Raw genomic sequence first — 23813 nt, forward strand, 5'->3', positions numbered from 1 at the left:
GAATTATAAGTCACAAACAGCATTATAAGTTACACACAGAATTATAAGTTAAAGCCGCATAATCCGTATCTTTTAGGGTCCGTAAATCAACAAAAGAAAATTAGTGTATATATATTATAAAAAGTTATCAACTTTCCCCTAACTACACACCAAAAAAGTCCCTAATTCAAAAGAAATTAATGATTAAAAGTTCGATATTCAGAGTGTTTGAATATGCATACTGCGACATTTTCAATGCTTAGACGATCACGTGACTTTCCAGACCAAACGAAATGGCGTGCCCAGTTATAAGTGTGTAGTTCATGTTAGCAGAAGAACTTGTTACTTATCATGAACATGTGAATGTTTTGTTATGTGATGAAGTTAAAGAGTCCCTCAGAACAATAAATATACATTATTGTCCTGTACACATACTTCCATTCGGTTGTTTTGAGTGTTTACAATACGGCGATCGGTTGACAATGCTTTGCCAAATTTTCCGGGGGCTACCGGAGGGATTTTTGTTGGAACGGTATCTAAACTTCGTATAAAATACGTGTTGCGATACAATACATCGTACTAGACTAGATAATAAATTGTACAAAAATGTACCAGATATATAAATCGATAAATAATGAAATAGACAAGATACATCGTACTAGATAGAGACAAAAATGGTTATCTACATGTAAATCTCTAGTGATACTTTTTTAAATAAATATCTCAGACGATATTTAACTTGCCTTGGATAACCATTTGATTTATAAAGGTCCAAATGAAATACAATAATAAATCAAGTAAAAAAAGCACGGAGAGCAAACTTGACATTATATGCATTTTTGTTCAAAGTCATATGTGTATACATGTATACATATCAAGGTGTGATAAAAAAAAAAATCACCATATACCGCCATAAACGAGTATAAAACTTTATACATGTATGCATATTGCTGATATTTATGTTGGAAAAGCTCCATGTTCGTTAAAAACATGATGATAAATTTCTCTGGTGAATCTATAAACATTTGGTTATATGATTTCAAGGATTACAGAAAATTAAAAAAAAAATTAAAAGAAAGAAAGGGGTTGAGGTTGAAATAAGGCGGTTTAGTGTGTGTTATAAGTTCTGAATGTCCGATATGCAATTATCTATACATTTTCTGTGTAGATAATGAAGACAGCTCTCTTGGTTTAATTTGTGATGTACATGTACATATGATATAGTTTGCCAATGAACCATATAGCTATCATATTATATGATGTCCATAATTTGCCTCTGAATCAAATGAACCTAGGTGTTTCTTATACAATCATATTCATACACAAATAACACATACATATACATTGTATAATGTACATGTACACATATTATGCATTGAATTTTAAGTAAAAGCTAAGCGCTTTTACCTGTAGACCTTGATTGACCTGGACTAATCAAAGTTATTGACAAGTCTATTCCTTTCTAATTCAATCAAAACTTTGCAACTTAAAAATAGTCAATAATGAATAATGCAATTTAACAACAGGCACCACAGGCTATTGTCTCTACAGATATATGGATATTCTATATATGTGCAATATGTGTATTACACAACAAATTTTATAATTACACATAGGGATATCTGTATATCTATAGAGCCAAAATCTTGACACTGACTTTTGACCCAAATAACCTTTGATCTAGCCCCAGTCTTGTTTGCTATTTATTTTCTGTATTTGAACATTTCTAAATTGAACACTACATAATTAAACAACTCAGACAAATGACATATCTTATTTTAATTGGTTTATTGGTCATAAATTATTCAAAAGTTATACATACAAGGTATGTAAACATGCAATATTCATTATTATTCCTTTTTTATTTGTGTGAAGAAGAAATAAATTATTAAAAAACATCCTGGAAATAATAGTAAAGAATTATGCTAGGTTTGTACTTCAAGTTTGAATCTGTCCTTCCTTATTGAAAATCATATATATATATATATATATCTTTCTGGTTCATAATGGGTACATCACAAACAGACTTTTTTTACTGTCAGTTTTGATCTCAGAGATACATGTAGTTGTTTTTCCCTTTTCTTTTTGGACGAGCTGCCATCACATATTTCACTTCTGTCATCTGGTGGAAGGTCCCATACATTCTATAAAGAAAATATGGAGTAAATGTCAGTTAATGTACAGAGATAAATACTGTATATACATGTATGTACATAATCTTCCAGTGTAAGCCTACATGTAAAACAAACTAATTCCATTTTTTTTCTGTCAAACACAAATTTATAACAATTACACATCTTTTGAACACAAGTTTATCAAAATCAAACCCCACTAGATACTACTGAGTCATTTCTTAAATTACAGAGGTCAAGGCATTTTCATGTGAAGAATAATGGTACTAACAGTACTAGTGCCAGAATTTATGTAGCCTAAATGTATTGGACATAATATATAACAAACATATTGTAAAAATTCAATTACTATTCCTTACTTACACCACTTGTGATGTATTGGTGTGAATTTTACATAATTAAGACCAGCAGATAGGAAAACGAGTACGTGACTAAGTGACTGTAAGTCTAAAAAAATACAATCTTACACACACGAGCACTGATGAAGTAAATTTGAAAGTGGCTTCTTTAATACAGGAATATCCATAACATACAGTAAAAGATATATATCACTGCATATAAATAAATACACAAATAGATGTCAGATAAGATATCACACTCCTGATGCTGTAACAGTAGCTAACTTACATGTATATCGTACATAACACTGAAGAATGCGATCATCTTTTAGGGAAACGCATATAATACGACTCTATGTATGCTTCTGTTGTAATCCAAGATTAAATCTGTTATATGTTCCCCAATTTATCAACACTTTTCCTGATTTCTAATCTCTATTTTACTATGGTACAAATTCCAAAAAGCAACCAAACACTTATAGAATAGGCCTGTAACTGTTACCCCTTCGGGGCCCCACTCACCTTATAGAGACGAAGAGAAGTCAGTTTATGTGGTTTTGGTAGATCATTCACAAATCACAGTTGTTGTCATAGTTCGAATTTGTGTCCATATAATATTCTCAGCTATTCACAAAATTCTTTAGTTTAAATAAACTCCTTATTCACTTCGAATCAGCAGTTGATTCTAAGCCGGCCAGCTTTCACTGGAAAGCTCGCTCCATTGCGGTAAACAACTTTTATTTCCAGACATGCGCAAAGTAGCATTTCTAGGCTTTGAGGGCGGTAACTTTTGACTTTCTGTCGGACCGCTCATCAGTCTAAAATAAAATTTTGCATATTTATATCTTTGGACCTCTTCACTTTCTAGACTTGTAATTGGGGAAAGTTCATAACTTTTTAGGACTATTTCACCATATCTTGTTATTGTTTGTTTTACGGACCCTGAAAGATACGGATTATGCGGCTTTTTTTTAAACACAGAATTATAAGTTACACACAAAATTATAAGTTACACACAGAATCATAAGTTATACACAGAAGTAATACAGAATTACAAGTTACACACAGAATTAAAGTTACACACAGTAACACACAGAATACTAAGTTACACACAGAATTATAAGTTACACACAGAATTATAAGTTACACACACAGAATTATAAGTTACACACAGAATTATAAGTTACACACAGAATTATAAGTTACACACAGAATTATAAGTTACACACAGAATTATAAGTTACACACAGAATTATAAGTTACACACAGAATTATAAGTTACACACAGAATTATAAGTTACACACAGAATTATAAGTTACACACAGAATTATAATTCACACAGAATTATAAGTTACACACAGAATTATAAGTTACACACAGAATTATAAGTTACACACAGAATTATAAGTTACACACAGAATTATAAGTTACACACAGAATTATAAGTTACACACAGAATTATAAGTTACACACAGAATTATAAGTTACACACAGAATTATAATTCACACACAGAATTATAAGTTACACACAGAATTATAATTCACACACAGAATTATAAGTTACACACAGAATTATAAGTCACACACAGAATTATAAGTTACACACAGAATTATAAGTTACACACAGAATTATAAGTTACACACAGAATTATAAGTTACACACAGAATTATAAGTTACACACAGAATTATAATTCACATGCAGAATTATAAGTTACACACAGAATTATAATTCACACACAGAATTATAATTCACATGCAGAATTATAAGTTACACACAGAATTATAATTCACACACAGAATTATAATTCACATGCAGAATTATAAGTTACACACAGAATTATAAGTTACACACAGAATTATAAGTTACACACAGAATTATAAGTTCACACACAGAATTATAAGTTACACACAGAATTATAAGTCACACACAGAATTATAAGTTACACACAGAATTATAATTCACACACAGAATTATAAGTCACACACAGAATTATAAGTTACACACAGAATTATAAGTTACACACAGAATTATAAGTTACACACAGAATTATAAGTTACACACAGAATTATAATTCACACACAGAATTACAAGTTACACACAGAATTATAAGTTACACACAGAATTATAAGTTACACACAGAATTATAAGTTACACACAGAATTATAAGTTACACACAGAATTATAAGTTACACACAGAATTATAAGTTACACACAGAATTATAATTACACACAGAATTATAAGTTACACACAGCAAATTATAAGTTACACACAGAATTATAAGTTACACACAGAATTATAAGTTACACAGAGAATTATAAGTTAATACACACAGAATTATAATTACACACAGAATTATAATTCACACACAAAAATTATAAGTTACACACAGAATTATAATTCACACACAGAATTATAATTCACATGCAGAATTATAAGTTACACACAGAATTATAATTCAATAACATAACACACAGAATTATAATTCACACACAGAATTATAAGTTACACACACAGAATTATAATTACACACAGAATTATAAGTTCACACACAGAATTATAATTCACACACAGAATTATAAGTTACACACAGAATTATAAGTTACACACAGAATTATAAGTTACACACAGAATTATAAGTCACACACAGAATTATAAGTTACACACAGAATTATAATTCACACACAGAATTATAATTCACATGCAGAATTATAAGTTTCACACAGAATAATAAGTTACACACAGAATTATAAGTTACACACAGAATTATAAGTTACACACAGAATTATAAGTTACACACAGAATTATAAGTTACACACAGAATTATAAGTTACACACAGAATTATAAGTTACACACAGAATTATAAGTTACACACAAGAATTATAAGTTACACACAGAATTATAAGTTCACACAGAATTATAAGTTACACACAGAATTATAAGTTACACACAGAATTATAAGTTACACACAGAATTATAAGTTACACACAGAATTAAAAGTTACACACAAAGAATTATAAGTTACACACAGAATTATAAGTTACACACAGAATTATAAGTTACACACAGAATTATAAGTTACACACAGAATTATAAGTTACACACAGAATTATAAGTTACACACAGAATTATAAGTTAACACAACAGTTACACACAATTATAAGTTACACACACAGAATTATAAGTTCACACACAGAATTATAAGTTACACACAGAATTATAAGTTACACACAGAATTATAAGTTACACACAGAATTATAAGTTACACACAGAATTATAAGTTACACACAGAATTATAAGTCACACACAGAATTATAAGTTACACACAGAATTATAATTCACACACAGAATTATAAGTTACACACACAGAATTATAAGTACACACAGAATTAAGTTACACACAGAATTATAAGTACACACAGAATTATAAGTTACACACAGAATTATAAGTTACACACAGAATTATAAGTTAAACACAGAATTATAAGTTACACACAGAATTATAAGTTAAACACAGAATTATAAGTCACACACAGAATTATAAGTTACACACAGAATTATAATTCACACACAGAATTATAAGTTACACACAGAATTATAATTCACACACAGAATTATAAGTTACACACAGAATTATAAGTTACACACAGAATTATAAGTTACACACAGAATTATAAGTTACACACACAGAATTATAAGTTACACACAAAATTATAATTCACACACAGAATTATAATTCACATGCAGAATTATAAGTTACACACAAAATTATAATTCACACACAGAATTATAATTCACATGCAGAATTATAAGTTACACACAGAATTATAAGTTACACACAGAATTATAAATCACACACAGAATTATAAGTTACACACAGAATTATAAGTCACACACAGAATTATAAGTTACACACAGAATTATAATTCACACACAGAATTATAAGTTACACACAGAATTATAATTCACACACAGAATTATAAGTTACACACAGAATTATAATTCACACACAGAATTATAAGTTACACACAGAATTATAATTCACACACAGAATTATAATTCACATGCAGAATTATAAGTTACACACAGAATTATAATTACACACAGAATTATAATTCACACACAGAATTATAATTACACACAGAATTATAATTACACACAGAATTATAGTTACACACAGATTATAATTACACACAGAATTATAATTACACACAGAATTATAAGTTACACACAGAATTATAAGTTACACACAGAATTATAATTCACAGCAGAATTATAATTCACACACAGAATTATAATTACACACAGAATTATAAGTCACACACAGAATTATAAGTTACACACAGAATTATAATTACACACAGAATTATAAGTTACACACAGAATTATAATTACACACAGAATATAATTCACAACAGAATTATAATTCACACAGAATTATAAGTCACACACAGAATTATAAGTTACACACAGAATTATAAGTTACACACAGAATTATAATTCACACACAGAATTATAAGTTACACACAGAATTATAAGTTACACACAGAATTATAATTCACATGCAAAATTATAAGTTACACACAGAATTATAAGTTACACACAGAATTATAAGTTACACACAGAATTACAAGTTACACACAGAATTATAAGTTACACACAGAATTATAATTCACACACAGAATTATAAGTCACACACAGAATTATAAGTTACACACAGAATTATAAGTCACACACAGAATTATAAGTTACACACAGAATTATAATTCACACACAGAATTATAATTCACATGCAGAATTATAAGTTACACACAGAATTATAATTCACACACAGAATTATAAGTTACACACAGAATTATAAGTTACACACAGAATTATAAGTTACACACAGAATTATAAGTTACACACAGAATTATAAGTCACACACAGAATTATAAGTTACACACAGAATTATAATTCACATACAGAATTATAAGTTACACACAGAATTATAATTCACACACAGAATTATAATTCAACACACAGAATTATAATTACACACAGAATTATAATTACACACAGAATTATAAGTTACACACAGAATTATAATTCCACACACAATTATAATTCACATGCAGAATTATAAGTTACACACAGAATTATAAGTTACACACACAGAATTATAAGTTAAACACAGTTTTATAAGTCACACACAGAATTATAAGTTACACACAGAATTATAAGTTACACACAGAATTATAAGTTACACACAGAATTATAAGTTACACACAGAATTATAATTCACACACAGAATTATAAGTTACACAGAATTATAAGTTACACACAGAATTATAAGTTACACACAGAATTATAATTCACATGCAGAATTATAAGTTACACACAGAATTATAATTACACACAGAATTATAATTCACACACAGAATTATAAGTTACACACAGAATTATAAGTTACACACAGAATTATAAGTTACACACAGAATTATAAGTTACACACAGAATTATAAGTTACACACAGAATTATAAATTACACACAGAATTATAAGTTACACACAGAATTATAATTCACACAACAGAATTATAATTCACACACAGAATTATAATTCACACACAGAATTATAAGTTACACACAGAATGATAAGTTACACACAGAATTATAATTCACTCACAGAATTATAATTCACAAGCAGAATTATAAGTTACACACAGAATTATAAGTTCACACACAATTAATTCACAATTATAAGTTACACACAGAATTATAAGTTACACACAGAATTATAATTCACACAGAATTATAAGTTACACACAGAATTATAATTCACACACAGAATTATAATTCACACACAGAATTATAAGTTACACACAGAATTATAAGTTACACACAGAATTATAAGTTACACACAGAATTATAATTCACACACAGAATTATAAGTTACACACAGAATTATAATTACACACAGAATTATAACACAGAATTATAAGTTACACACAGAATTATAATTACACACACAGAATTATAAGTTACACACAGAATTATAATTACACACAGAATTATAAGTTACACACAGAATTATAAGTTACACACAGAATATAATTCACAACAGAATTATAAGTTACACACAGAATTATAAGTTACACACAGAATTATAATTCACATGCAGAATTATAAGTTACACACAGAATTATAAGTTACACACAGAATTATAAGTTACACACAGAATTATAATTCACATGCAGAATTATAAGTTACACACAGAATTATAATTCACACACAGAATTATAAGTTACACACAGAATTATAATTCACACACAGAATTATAAGTTACACACAGAATTATAAGTCACACACAGAATTATAAGTTACACACAGAATTATAATTCACACACAGAATTATAAATTCACACAGAATTATAAGTTACACACAGAATTATAAGTTACACACAGAATTATAAGTTACACACAGAATTATAAGTTACACACAGAATTATAAGTTACACACAGAATTATAAATGTCATTCAACATGCAGAATTATAAGTTACACACAGAATTATAAGTCACAAACAGAATTATAAGTTACACACAGAATTATAAGTTACACACAGAATTATAAGTTACACACAGAATTATAAGTTACACACAGAATTATAATTTAAACACACAGAATTATAAGTTACACACAGAATTATAAGTTACACACAGAATTATAAGTTACACACAGAATTATAAGTTTACACACAGAATTATAAGTTACACACAGAATTATAAGTTACACACAGAATTATAAGTTACACACAGAATTATAAGTTACACACAGAATTATAAGTTAAACACAGAATTATAAGTTACACACAGAATTATAAGTTACACACAGAATTATAAGTCACACACAGAATTATAAGTTACACACAGAATTATAATTCACATGCAGAATTATAAGTTACACACAGAATTATAATTCACACACAGAATTATAAGTTACACACAGAATTATAATTCACACACAGAATTATAAGTTCACACACAGAATTATAATTCACATGCAGAATTATAAGTTACACACAGAATTATAAGTTACACACAGAATTATAATTCACACACAGAATTATAAGTTACACACAGAATTATAAGTTACACACAGACAACAGAATTATAATTTACACACAGAATTATAATTCACAAACAGAATTACAAGTTACACAATGAATTATAAGTCACAAACAGCATTATATGTTACACACAGAATTATAATTCACATGCAGAATTATAAGTTACACACAGAATTATAAGTTACACACAGAATTATAATTCACATGCAGAATTATAAGTTACACACAGAATTATAAGTTACACACAGAATTATAAGTTACACACAGAATTATAATTCACACACAGAATTATAAGTCACACACAGAATTATAAGTTACACACAGAATTATAAGTTACACACAGAATTATAAGTTACACACAGAATTATAAGTTACACACAGAATTATAAGTTACACACAGAATTATAAGTTACACACAGAATTATAAGTCACACACAGAATTATAAGTTACACACAGAATTATAATTCACACACAGAATTATAAGTTACACACAGAATTATAAGTTACACACAGAATTATAAGTTACACACAGAATTATAAGTTACACACAGAATTATAAGTTACACACAGAATTATAATTCACACACAGAATTATAAGTTACACACAGAATTATAAGTTACACACAGAATTATAAGTTACACACAGAATTATAAGTCACATACAGAATTATAAGTTACACACAGAATTATAAGTTACACACAGAATTATAAGTTACACACAGAATTATAAGTTACACACAGAATTATAAGTTACACACAGAATTATAAGTTACACACAGAATTATAATTCACAAACAGAATTACAAGTTACACAATGAATTATAAGTCACAAACAGCATTATATGTTACACACAGAATTATAATTCACACACAGAATTATAATTCACACACAGAATTATAAGTTACACACAGAATTATAAGTTACACACAGAATTATAAGTTACACACAGAATTATAAGTTACACACAGAATTATAAGTTACACACAGAATTATAAGTTACACACAGAATTATAAGTTACACACAGAATTATAAGTTACACACAGAATTATAAGTTACACACAGAATTATAAGTTACACACAGAATTATAAGTTACACACAGAATTATAATTTACACACAGAATTATAAGTTACACACAGAATTATAATTCACACACAGAATTATAAGTTACACACAGAATTATAAGTTACACACAGAATTATAAGTTACACACAGAATTATAATTCACACACAGAATTATAAGTTACACACAGAATTATAAGTTACACACAGAATTATAAGTTCACACACAGAATTATAAGTTACACACAGAATTATAAGTTCACACACAGAATTATAATTCACACACAGAATTATAATTCACATGCAGAATTATAAGTTACACACAGAATTATAATTCACACACAGAATTATAAGTTACACACAGAATTATAATTACACACAGAATTATAAGTTACGCACAGAATTATAAGTTACACACAGAATTATAATTCACACACAGAATTATAATTCACATGCAGAATTATAAGTTTCACACAGAATAATAAGTTACACACAGAATTATAAGTTACACACAGAATTATAAGTTACACACAGAATTATAAGTTACACACAGAATTATAAGTTACACACAGAATTATAAAGTACAATATAACACAGAATTATAAGTTACACACAGAATTATAAGTTACACACAGAATTATAAGTTACACACAGAATTATAAGTTACACACACAGAATTATAAGTTACACACAGAATTATAAGTTACACACAGAATTATAAGTTACACACAGAATTATAAGTTACACACAGAATTATAAGTTACACACAGAATTATAAGTTAAACACAGAATTATAAGTCACACACAGAATTATAAGTACACACAGAATTAATAAGTTATTACACACAGAATTATAAGTACACAGAATTATAAGTTACACACAGAATTAATTAAGTTATACAGATTATAAGTTACACACGAATTATAAGTTATACACAGGATTACAAGTTACTCACAGAATTTTAAGTTAAACACAGAATTATAAGTTACACACAGAATTACAAGTTAAACATAGAATTATAAGTCACACAAAGAATTATAAGTTACTCACAGAATTATAATTCACACACAGAATTTTAAGTTACACACAGAATAATAATTTACACACAGAATTATAATTCACACGCAGAATTATAAGTTACATACAGAATTATAATCACACAGAGAATTATAAGTTAAACACAGAATTATAATTCACACACAGAATCATAATTACATGCAGAATTATAAGTTACACACAGAATTATAATTCACATACAGAATTATAATTCACATGCAGAATTATAAGTTAAACACAGAATTATAATTCACATGCAGAAATATAAGTTACACACAGAATTATAATTCATATGCAGAATTATAAGTTACACACAGAATTATAAGTTACACACAGAATTATAATTCAAACACAGAATTATAATTCACATGCAGAATTATAAGTTACATACAGAATTATAATCACACAGAGAATTATAAGTTACACACAGAATTATAATTCACATGCAGAATTATAAGTTTCACACAGAATTATAATTCACACAGAATTATAATTCACACACAGAATTATAATTCACACACAGAATTATAAGTTACACACAGAATTATAATTCACACACAGAATTATAATTCACACACAGAATTATAAGTTACACACAGAAATATAAGTTACACACAGAATTATAAGTTATACAGAATTATAAGTCACACACTATTATTGGAGAGTCATTTCGCTGTTTGGCCGTCAGACACAGCGATACTCAACTAACACGTGGTATTTAGGAAGACAGCGGGAAACATAGACGACCCGCGTTATGAAAATTATTCAGAATTGTTCAGAAGGTATTAATATGTGTTGTATGAACTGTAAGTTTATAAATTTTGCTACTCTACAATTATCGATCTCAGTTTACGTTCCCATTTTAAAAATCAAAAGCAGTTTTGGAAAGGTAGTGGGCCTTCAATGATATTATTTAAAAGGGTAAAAACTTTGTAAATTACAGTAAAATGATTCCAATTTATAGAGTCAAATCATTCCCAGTGAAGTTTTATTGCTAATTGACTGCATACAAATGGTACATTATACATATAAGGCAATAACTCTTAAATCTTTTAAGCTAAATGAATATTAACAATATGGGTAAAATATAATTGAATATTTCAGTCAGTTAGGCTAGCTGAATACAAAGTTTAATAATTATAAAGCTCAGTTATCAAACATTGTAAAGGGCAATAACTCTATAAATTTAATACATTGTATAGTCAAATAATTATGATTTTCAACTTAATATACTACTTCAATTTATTTAGTAAAGATAATTAAGCTTAATGAACATCTACTCAAGTTATCAGATTTATGAGGAAATTAAAGTTTATATGCACTACATACGTCGCATGACAATGGACAACATTCATAAAACCATGATCATGAATATAAAACTATGAAATTTGCTGTCATACTTAAGCTTAAATCATGAATATTTCTACCCATGAAATAATTTGCAATTCCCTCACTACAAAATTTCATGGTACACAGTAGATTTAGTACAAACCGTGATTGTCTCCCTTTTCGCCTTCAGCTCCATGGCAGCCTCAATAGAAGTCTTGCCCCTTCTGTTTCTGAGTCCCTCCACCTTCATCATAGCTACCTGCTCTTGTCCCGGCAGACTCAAACGTCGCCGGCCTGTTTTAGTAGTTGAACTCACTGTAAAAAAGACCGATCATATAAGATTTGTAGACCTTTATATAGGGGTGTAAGGTATTAAAGGGATAATTTAGTCTAAATAATCACTAAAATTTGCACATAAATCGGAATACACCAGCTCTAATGGAAACAAGCAAAGTTGGTTTTACTGTGATATACCAGAAAAGCTCATGATGGTGAAATGTGTGTGAAATGTTCAAACTCGCTTGCTGTCCGCCATTACACAAAAAAATTTATGGTTGGACGTCTTCTATGCCGAACCCTGGCCCTTGCGCATGGAGTAATGCAACTTTTGTCTAGACTACTCAAATTACTCTTACATTAAACTGTGTTTATCTCATTAGGTGAATTGTCATGGCTAAACAAGAGGCCCAGAGAGCCTGTATCGCTCACCTGGTTTGTAATGCCAAGTAATGTTCTGAATACAGGTTCATTGTTTCTTTTCTGAAGGAATTTTAATATTAAACTCTAAATCCCCTATTGGGCCCCACCCCTCCTGCCCCCAGGGGGGTCAGAGCCAAAATTTAAACAAGTTCTGTTCCCCTTCCCCCAAGGATGTTTATGGCCAAATTTGGTCACAATCCAAGCAAAACTCTAGGACAAGTAGTGATTTATAGGATTTACCTCTATTTCCCCTATTGGGCCCCACCCATCCTGCCCCCGGGGGCCAGAGCCAAAATTTATACAAGTTCTGTTCCCCTTCCAAAAAGGATGTTTGTGGCCAAATTTGGTAACATTCCATGCAGAACTCTATGACTAGTAGCGATTTAAAGGATTTACCTCTATTTGCCCTATTGGGCCCCGCCCCTCCTGCCCCTGGGGGGTCAGAGCCAAAATTTATACAAGTTCTGTTCCCCTTCCCCACAGGATGTTTGTGGCCAAATTTGGTTACAATCCATGCAGAACTCTATGACTAGTAGCGATTTAAAGGATTTACCTCTATTTCCCCTATTGGGCCCGGCCCCTTCTGCCCCAGGGGGGTCAGAGCCAAAATTTATAAAAGTTCTGTTCGCCCTCCCCCAAGGATGTTTGTGGCCAAATTTGGTTACAATCCATGCAGAACTCTATGACTAGTAGCGATTTAAAGGAAATGTTGACGGACGGACGACGGACGCCGCGCCATGACATAACATTCGGGCCAGGTGAGCTAAAAATAATTCATCAACTCCTCAGTGGTTATGTAAATGTAAGTTTCGTAAGGAAAAGAGAACAAAACATCTATGCCATGTTTTGCTTTGTGGTTATGTAACAAAATTAGGCTGACTGCAATGTCCCTTTTATGTTGTAGACAATATTTGGATTATGGTCTGGTGGAGTAACCATGATAGGGATACAGTGAAACAAAACAAGTGATATAACAAAAATGGTAAAAGAAAGTTATGATTGTGTTACCTTGTTTGTGATGCGGTGGTTTGATCTCAGCTAGTCTCCACCAGCCTGACTCGCCTAGTTCCTTGGCCCCAGACACAAAGTGATGGGGACAGCCCGATGATAGAGTCCCAGCCACTGTACCATGCCACAAGTTTGTCTTCTTCCTGGCAACACACACATATATCAGTACAGTTTGTAATGGTAAATAGTCAGTAACAATGTGTTCTTCAAGTATTGGTCCAAGGTATGTGATGAACATCTATGTTCAGGTGTTACATTATGTTGTGGTGAAGTGGTAAATGTCTTACATTATGTTGTGGTAAATGTGTTACATTATATTGTGGTGTAGTGGTAAATGTGTTACATTATGTTGTGGTGAAGTGGTAAATGTCTTACATTATGTTGTGGTAAATGTGTTACATTATGTTGTGGTAAATGTGTTACATTATATTGTGGTGTAGTGGTAAATGTGTTACATTATGTTGTGGTAAATGTGTTACATTATATTGTGGTGTAGTGGTAAATGTGTTACATTATGTTGTGGTGTAGTGGTAAATGTGTTACATTATGGTGTGGTAAATGTCTTACATTATGTTGTGGTAAATGTGTTACATTATATTGTGGTGTAGTGGTAAATGTGTTACATTATGTTGTGGTGTAGTGGTAAATGTGTTACATTATGTTGTGGTAAATGTGTTACATTATGTTGTGGTAAATGTGTTACATTATGTTGTGGTAAATGTGTTACATTATATTGTGGTGTAGTGGTAAATGTGTTACATTATGTTGTGGTGTAGTGGTAAATGTGTTACATTATGTAGTGGTAAATGTGTTACATTATGTTGTGGTGTAGTGGTAAATGTGTTACATTATGTTGTGGTGTAGTGGTAAATGTGTTACATTATGTTGTGGTGTAGTGGTAAATGTGTTACATTATGTTGTGGTAAATGTGTTACATTATGTTATGGTATATGTGTTACATTATGTTGTGGTAAATGTGTTGCATTATGTTGTGGTGTAGTGGTAAATGTGTTACATTATATTGTGGTGTAGTGGTATATGTGTTACATTATGTCGTGATATAGTGGTAAATGTGTTACATTATATTGTGGTGTAGTGGTAAATGTGTTACATTATGTTGTGATGTAGTGGTAAATGTGTTACATTATGTTGTGGTAAATGTGTTACATTATGTTGTGGTGTAGTGGTAAATGTGTTACATTATGTTGTGGTGTAGTGGTAAATGTGTTACATTATGTTGTGGTAAATGTGTTACATTATATTGTGGTGTAGTGGTAAATGTGTTACATTATGTTGTGGTGTAGTGGTAAATGTGTTACATTATGTTGTGGTAAATGTGTTACATTATGTTATGGTATATGTGTTACATTATGTTGTGGTAAATGTGTTACATTATGTTGTGGTGTAGTGGTAAATGTGTTACATTATGTTGTGGTGTAGTGGTAAATGTGTTACATAATGTTGTGGTGAAGTGGTAAATGTGTTACATTATGTCGTGATATAGTGGTAAATGTGTTACATTATGTCGTGATATAGTGGTAAATGTGTTACATTATGTTGTAGTGTAGTGGTAAATGTGTTACATTATGTTGTGGTAAATGTGTTACATTATGTCGTGATATAGTGGTAAATGTGTTACATTATATTGTGGTGTAGTGGTAAATGTGTTACATTATGTTGTGGTGTAGTGGTAAATGTGTTACATTATGTTGTGGTAAATGTGTTACATTATGTTGTGGTGTAGTGGTAAATGTGTTACATTATGTTGTGGTATATGTGTTACATTATGTTGTGGTATATGTGTTACATTATGTCGTGATATAGTGGTAAATGTGTTACATTATGTTGTGGTGTAGTGGTAAATGTGTTACATTATGTTGTGGTAAATGTGTTACATTATGTTGTGGTGTAGTGGTATATGTGTTACATTATGTCGTGATATAGTGGTAAATGTGTTACATTATGTTGTGGTGTAGTGGTAAATGTGTTACATAATGTTGTGGTGAAGTGGTAAATGTGTTACATTATGTTGTGGTGTAGTGGTAAATGTGTTACATTATGTTGTGTTGTAGTGGTAAATGTGTTACATTATGTTGTGGTGTAGTGGTATATGTGTTACATTATGTCGTGATATAGTGGTAAATGTGTTACATTATGTTGTGGTATATGTGTTACATTATGTTGTGGTGTAGTGGTTAATGTGTTACATTATGTCGTGATATAGTGGTAAATGTGTTACATTATGTTGTGGTGCAGTGGTAAATGTGTTACATTATGTTGTGGTATATGTGTTACATTATGTCGTGATATAGTGGTAAATGTGTTACATTATGTCGTGATATAGTGGTAAATGTGTTACATTATGTTGTGGTGTAGTGGTAAATGTGTTACATTATGTTGTGGTGTAGTGGTAAATGTGTTACATTATGTTGTGGTAAATGTGTTACATTATGGTGTGGTGAAGTAGTTAATGTGTTACATTATGTTGTGGTATAGAGAGCTGTGGTAAATCTGTTACATTATACATTTATTGCCCTGGCGGAAGGGAGACATGACACTTTGTTTTCCCAAAGCATGTCCTATTTCATGAGCGCATAGCCTGAGGGAAATATGAATCGTGGGTAAACTATTTGTCATCTCTCCCTACTGTCAGCGCAATAAATTGTTTATTATACCGAAAAGTATTTTCAGAATACAAATCTAACGTAATGGCTACAGTAGAATTTAAGTTGTTTGCTCAAACACTGTTGGGCTAACATTACAGTAATTGTTTAATCATAAGTTAGACCTACCGTATCTTTCAGCCCAAATCAACTACCTTTAGTATTTTACATCATATAAACATGACACCGAGTGCAAGTCTTTTATCATAAAAATATTACTAAAATTGTCGGTCAAAGGCAGACGAAAGCGTCATCTGCCATCCATTTTGTTTGTTATCGGAATACCTCGGAGAGTTCCGTTACACAAACGACAACTCTTGCTTAACGTATGAGGGACTCTGCATGGTGGAAACATGATTTTTGAACATGATGTTTAGAGGGATACACAATGTTTTGTCGCCCTCACACGTGACGTCTCTCCACCAATCGGCGACTGTGATTCATCGATGAGGTATAATACCCGTAATGTTATAATGAAGTGGTAAATGTGTTAAATTGAGTTTATTAGGTGGTGAATGTGTTACATTATATAATCTCAGTTGAACTGTTAGCTTACCTGTGATTGCCAAATAGAACCAGCCAATGCTTGTCGATGAAGGCACAGATATGCTCCTTCCATCTGTAGTAGCCAAATTTACCCGCTTTCCCACTCAGCTGTAGGTTGTATAAGGCTAGCAGCACGACTTGTGTCCTGAAACACACAGTAAATCCAGTTAATGCACACCAGCTGACCCACCTTAGTTTGACATTTGTAAGATTATCACATTTTCATGCAGCTATAGTCAAATGGCTCTACTACACAATCATAAGTTTGAAACATTTTAGGACAATTAATTTTAAAAATTTTGACAAGCCTATGAAACACTGCAAAATTGATGATTTACAGAACAAGTTACCAAAATCCAATTTTAATGCATTTGTTTATAACGTCCTAACAATACTTTCGACCTTTCTTTCTGAACATCCCTAAGAAAGAAAGAAAGAAAGAAAGAAAGAAAGAAAAGAGAGAAAGAAAGAAAGATGGTGAAATAGTCACCTCTTCAATGACACAAAATGAACATTAAAAATGATCTTTGAATTACCATTGCATTTTAATTCTCTCCACAACTTCCTCTTGTTTTTCTCCACAATTTGCACATGTGAAATCAAAGAAAACATCACCAACAAGAGTAGAGGGTGGTCCTGATTTTAGACAGTCTGGAAAAAAAGATAATTTATTTTCAGGGGTACAATGTATATCAATATTATGAATATCATCTCCTATGACATTATAAGTCATTATAAGTCTGTATTTAATATCTAATTATATAAGCATAAGTGCTGCATAAATCTTGCTGAAAGACCAAGTGTTCAGGAGGAAGAGGATATAGACTTTAGTTAGTATGTCTTTATCATCATCAAGTTCCTTACCTGTATGGAAGTTACCATGACAACGAGCACAGGCCAGAGCTGGAATATCTGTTTCTGTGTTACCACAATAGCAGGTTACTTTCTCCTCCATAGTCCCTCTGTCAATATACAATTTAGCCAGCATTCAAACTGAAATATCTATAATTATGGCCTTGAGGACCTGCATCACTGAGCTGGCTAATCAAGACAAATATCTTATTTCAGTAACTTCATGTACACAATCATAACGTATAGCTTAAAGATGCTCCACCGCCGACAGAGCATAAATGATATCCATCACTTGAACAATAATTGGTGTTAAATCGTGTATATAAATGTCTAATTTACACAAAAAATCATATAAAATAATTTATTTTGCCTTTGGTCCATGCGCAATCAGTACTTCATTCCATATAAGATATAGTGCCACGGATTTTTTTCGGGATGCAATTAAATCTTTTTTGTAATTTTAACTTGAAGTAAAATGAAAAGCTCAAACTTTTCAATGGTGGTAATGGTGTAAAGTAAGTAACTTTTGTAACTGATAAAAAGTACTAAATCGTCTGCTCCTGTTTTTGATAGTGAAAAAATACCATTTGTCAGCGGTGGAGCATCTTTAAGATTTTTTTTTTTTTTTATATTTTTTATAGTTTACATTTTATTCAGTTTTTTCATCAATACATGTAATGTACACAAGATAGCTGTGATCAATGATCATCATACATGTACATACTTCATATATATTTACTCTTTCTCACGTGTGTAATCATACATGTACCCTTACACTCGTGCATAGCTTTTTCTCATGCTGTATAGATTATCAATATACATACCGGTACACAAAACACTCTTCTTACTTGCTTAGATTCTTTCCTGGTCAATTAAACTTGCATTCACATACCCACAGTACTTTCTAATTTTTAAGTATAACATTTTATCTATTCATACATTTACATCAACATAAAGCACTTTCTTACTTAGTAAATATCTAATTTTTATTCATCCATATACTTAAATTCACATATCACATTGCACTTACATTCCCGCAGAATACTTTCTAAATTTCAAAACTTGCATTCACACACATTACTTTCTTAATTAATAAGGTTGCATAAAGCTTAAGTGTTATTGTAATTATTTACAAATTCATATCTGTTACAGATATATACAGTGTATATACAGTATACAAGTGATGTCATTTTGTAAGGGTACAATAAACAAGTATATATTAAAACAGCAAATATTAAAGAAAAGAAAAGAAAAAATCTTTGTATTCATTTGCTTTAATTACAGTTTATAATATGTCAATATGATGTGTAACAGTACTATGTATTGATTATAGGAAAGAGAGAAATTATGATAGATAGAAAGATGAGAAAAGAAAGAGGAAAAAGGAGAAGAAGAAGAGCGAGAGAAAAAAATGTAAACACGTATAGCTTAAGATTATCATATTGGATTTACAAATTGATCCATCTATACTCTTCAGTAGAAGCGCTGGAGAGGATGATCAGCAGACACGTTTGGCGTTGGCTTGGCGTACCACGGAGCTTCAGCACCATCGGCTTGTTCAGCTCGGGAACAAAACTCCAGCTTCCACTCAAGCTGGTGACTAAAGAGTTCAAGGTGACGAAGGTACGACAGGTCATCATGTTGAGAGACAGCGTAGGCGCCAAGGTCAGGGATGCGAGGGTCGAGACACGCACAGGGCGAAAGTGGAACGCAAAGAAGTGTGAAAGAGGTAGAAGCACAATTGCAGCATGGAGACATCGTTGGGACAGTTGCAGCGGGGCGACTAGGACTAGGCACGATATCGAGACCTACATGGCGAAGATCAAGTCCAAGGGAGCGACGGGACATGACCCAAGCAGAGGTCAGACAGATGGAGGAAGAGACCAGACAAGTGCGAGCTGTCAGCTTAGGACAACAGGGGAGTTGGCTGCATTGGGAAGGTGCGAGACAACAGAAGATATCGTGGGGCGACATCTGGAAGATGGAGGGATACAGACTGGGATTCCTCTTGAAGTCGACGTATGACGTGCTACCAAGCCCAACGAACCTGTTTACATGGGACTCAAGGAAAATGCAGCATGCACACTCTGTGGACGACCAGCAAACCTGGCACACGTGTTGTCATCATGTACAGTTGCCCTCGCAGATGGGAGGTACACATGGCGCCACGACCAGGTCCTCAAGGAGATAGCTGCAAGCCTTGACAGTGCCAGAAAGAAGAAGAGGGCAGTGACGTAGGGACCGAAATTCATCAAATTTGTGAAGGAAAGAGCAGTGTGGAGGGAGGTGGGATACTAGCAACGGCAGCAGACTGGCAGATGAGGGCTGACATCCACCAACGCATATATATGTTTGTATTTTTTTTTTCTGGGTCATCTGTCTCTGTGTATATAAATTGTAAGCTGTTTACAGTTGTTGGTATTTTTATACAAAGAAACCCACAAATATAAATATATACACTCTACTACATAGTAACTGATGTGACATACACATCATAGAATCATTCTGACCATGTCTAATAAATATCATGTAAATATCATACCTGTGATTAAATCATTTTTTTTTTTACAATTGTGATACGTTGGAAACACGGCAAATCTGATATATCTTACCAAATGAGGATGCATAATTAGTAGTGTAGACCTCATTTGAAATTTAATACACCTCAAGCTCTTAGTGATGAACATCAAATGCCTATTCCACAATTATGTATATATACATGTACATGTACATCCCTATTTTCTCTGAGTCATGTGCATGTGGCTAATGCAGTAACTTTGACATGAACAGGACAATTACATATTACTGTATTTATATGTACAATAACACATGTACTACTACATGTATATGTTCTAATTTATTTCTCTGATAATTTTTACTTTGTTAAACATTTTAATTTTTGATGCTGTGTCCAAGATATAATTAACCCATCATATATGTACATGTACTTCAACATGGTTAAGTACTGGATAAAATCTGGTGGTTATACACAGTAAAATGTATAGTAGTTGTTTGTACATGTACTGAACAACAAATATTCTCGGTAGTTACATTGTAGCTAAAATTTATGTGTAGGCTTCTTTAGCTCATCTACTAGGTCTGGTAGCACGCTAAATCTGACTATATATGAAATTGAATGATGAATCTTGAGAATCGGCAAAACAAAATATTTTTGTCATCCAAGATAATTTCCGGTGATTTTTATAAAAACAGTTGTTCCATATTTTGGTACTCGCATCCATTCATCCTCATGTTCTGATGAAAAAGATATAAAATCTAACTTTCCCATTTGAAATATGCCAAATATCTTGTTGTTTATGAGCCGACTAAAGCACTTTTTGCACATGGTCAATTTTGCACGGGATCTGCATGCTCCAATAGTCCATTTACCGAAACCCGTTGTTATGCATCCGCCATATTGTTTACGTTACTATGTCACGTGACAGTCGGACATTTTCATGGTGCGCCATATTCAAAGTCACGTCTAGGAGAAATGTAAACAACTTTGAAAATGACTGCACGCTTTAATTTAATGAGAGTTCCGCAGTTGCGAGATTATCTACGGGATAGAGCAATATCTGTTACGGGGTACAGTAAGGTCCAATTAATTAGATTAGCTGAAACAGCCGAAGAAATCGGCCTTCCAACAGACGTAGACTTACAGCTATGTCCTACTGTTACAGATAAGGTTACGGCTCTGGGTCTCGGGTTTACAGATCCCTTTAGTGTGTCAGGGTTTTCTGAAGATTTGTCTAGTATACCTTGCTTATCTATGTACGACATCTTCAATTTCCTCATTCACAGAAGATCAGATTACGATCGCAGAAAAATAAAAGCCTACAAGTCATATGAGGATTACAGACTGTTTAATGATGGCTATGTAGAAAGTGTACAATTCAATCCTCTACACAATAATGACATATATTGCTTGTTTAAATGTCAAGTAAAACCAACACAAAAGGACAAAACATATCTCAACAAAACACGTTATGAGCTTTGGATATTGATGGAAAAGACCGGTGATATTGCCTTAGCCTACTGCCAGTGTCCTGGAGGGTAAGGGAAATGATATGTATTTCATTAATCTCAGATGGAATAAAAATTAAAATTTACAGTGCATATATTATCACAAAGTAGGCAATGCTTTGGATTCCTGTAGTGTTTTCAGTATTCAGTGCCATAAGTTAATTTACTTTTAAAGACTGATGTTTATTAAGATTACAAATTAATTTATTTATACTCTCGCAATATCAGAAGAATACTATGCTAGGCTAGGCCAATTAGATTAAATTACTTGTTCTGATAAAAATATATGACATGGGTTTGATGTTATTAAGAAACAAGAGGCCCAAAGGGCCTTAACGGTCATCTGACTACCTTGGCATTAGTAAAATTAATTATATATGGTGTCACTTTGTCAGGACCATGTCAGGATCATTTTCAATTTCTTTCAACAAATTTTATTTCAAACAAGAGGCCCAAGGGCCTTAACATATAGGAAATTAATTAGATATAGTGTCATTGTAGCCATCTTCGATTTTGGATCAACCCGAAAAATAACAACACTTTGTCGGGACCATGTCAGGATCATTTCATGCAAGTTTCAGCCAAATCGCACTGGTAGAACTTGAGAAGAAGTTCAAAATGTGTTTTCAAGATGGCGGCTGTGGCGGCCATCTTGGATTTCGGATCAACCCGAAAAATAACAACACTTTGTCGGGACCATGTCAGGATCATTTCATGCAAGTTTCAGCCAAATCGCACCGGTTGAACTTGAGAAGAAGTTCAAAATGTGTTTTCAAGATGGCGGCTGTGGCGGCCATGTTGGATTTTGGATCAACCCGAAAAATCACAACACTTTGTCGGGACCATGTCAGGATCATTTCATGCAAGTTTCAGCCAAATCGCACCGGTAGAACTTGAGAAGAAGTTCAAAATGTGTTTTCAAGATGGCGGCTGTGGCGGCCATCTTGGATTTCGGATCAACCCGAAAAATAACAACACTTTGTCGGGACCATGTCAGGATCATTTCATGT

At 31.8% G+C, this 23813-nt stretch overlaps 1 protein-coding gene across 1 annotated transcript in view; it reads right to left on the reverse strand.

The window, feature by feature from the left end:
* Positions 1 to 23813, reverse strand: part of LOC138307154 (cysteine-rich protein 2-binding protein-like) — a 71563-nt gene that overhangs the window by 38519 nt on the left and 9231 nt on the right. The window contains exons 2-6 of the mRNA XM_069247784.1: positions 18790 to 18887; positions 18462 to 18576; positions 17936 to 18070; positions 14717 to 14859; positions 13173 to 13324 (exon numbers count right to left, since the gene is read on the reverse strand). Coding sequence (XP_069103885.1) covers positions 13173 to 13324; positions 14717 to 14859; positions 17936 to 18070; positions 18462 to 18576; positions 18790 to 18887 — 643 coding nt within the window. The remainder of the gene's footprint in view (positions 1 to 13172; positions 13325 to 14716; positions 14860 to 17935; positions 18071 to 18461; positions 18577 to 18789; positions 18888 to 23813) is intronic.

Source organism: Argopecten irradians, chromosome 14, assembly GCF_041381155.1.
Source record: "Argopecten irradians isolate NY chromosome 14, Ai_NY, whole genome shotgun sequence".
Lineage (NCBI taxonomy): Eukaryota > Metazoa > Mollusca > Bivalvia > Pectinida > Pectinidae > Argopecten > Argopecten irradians.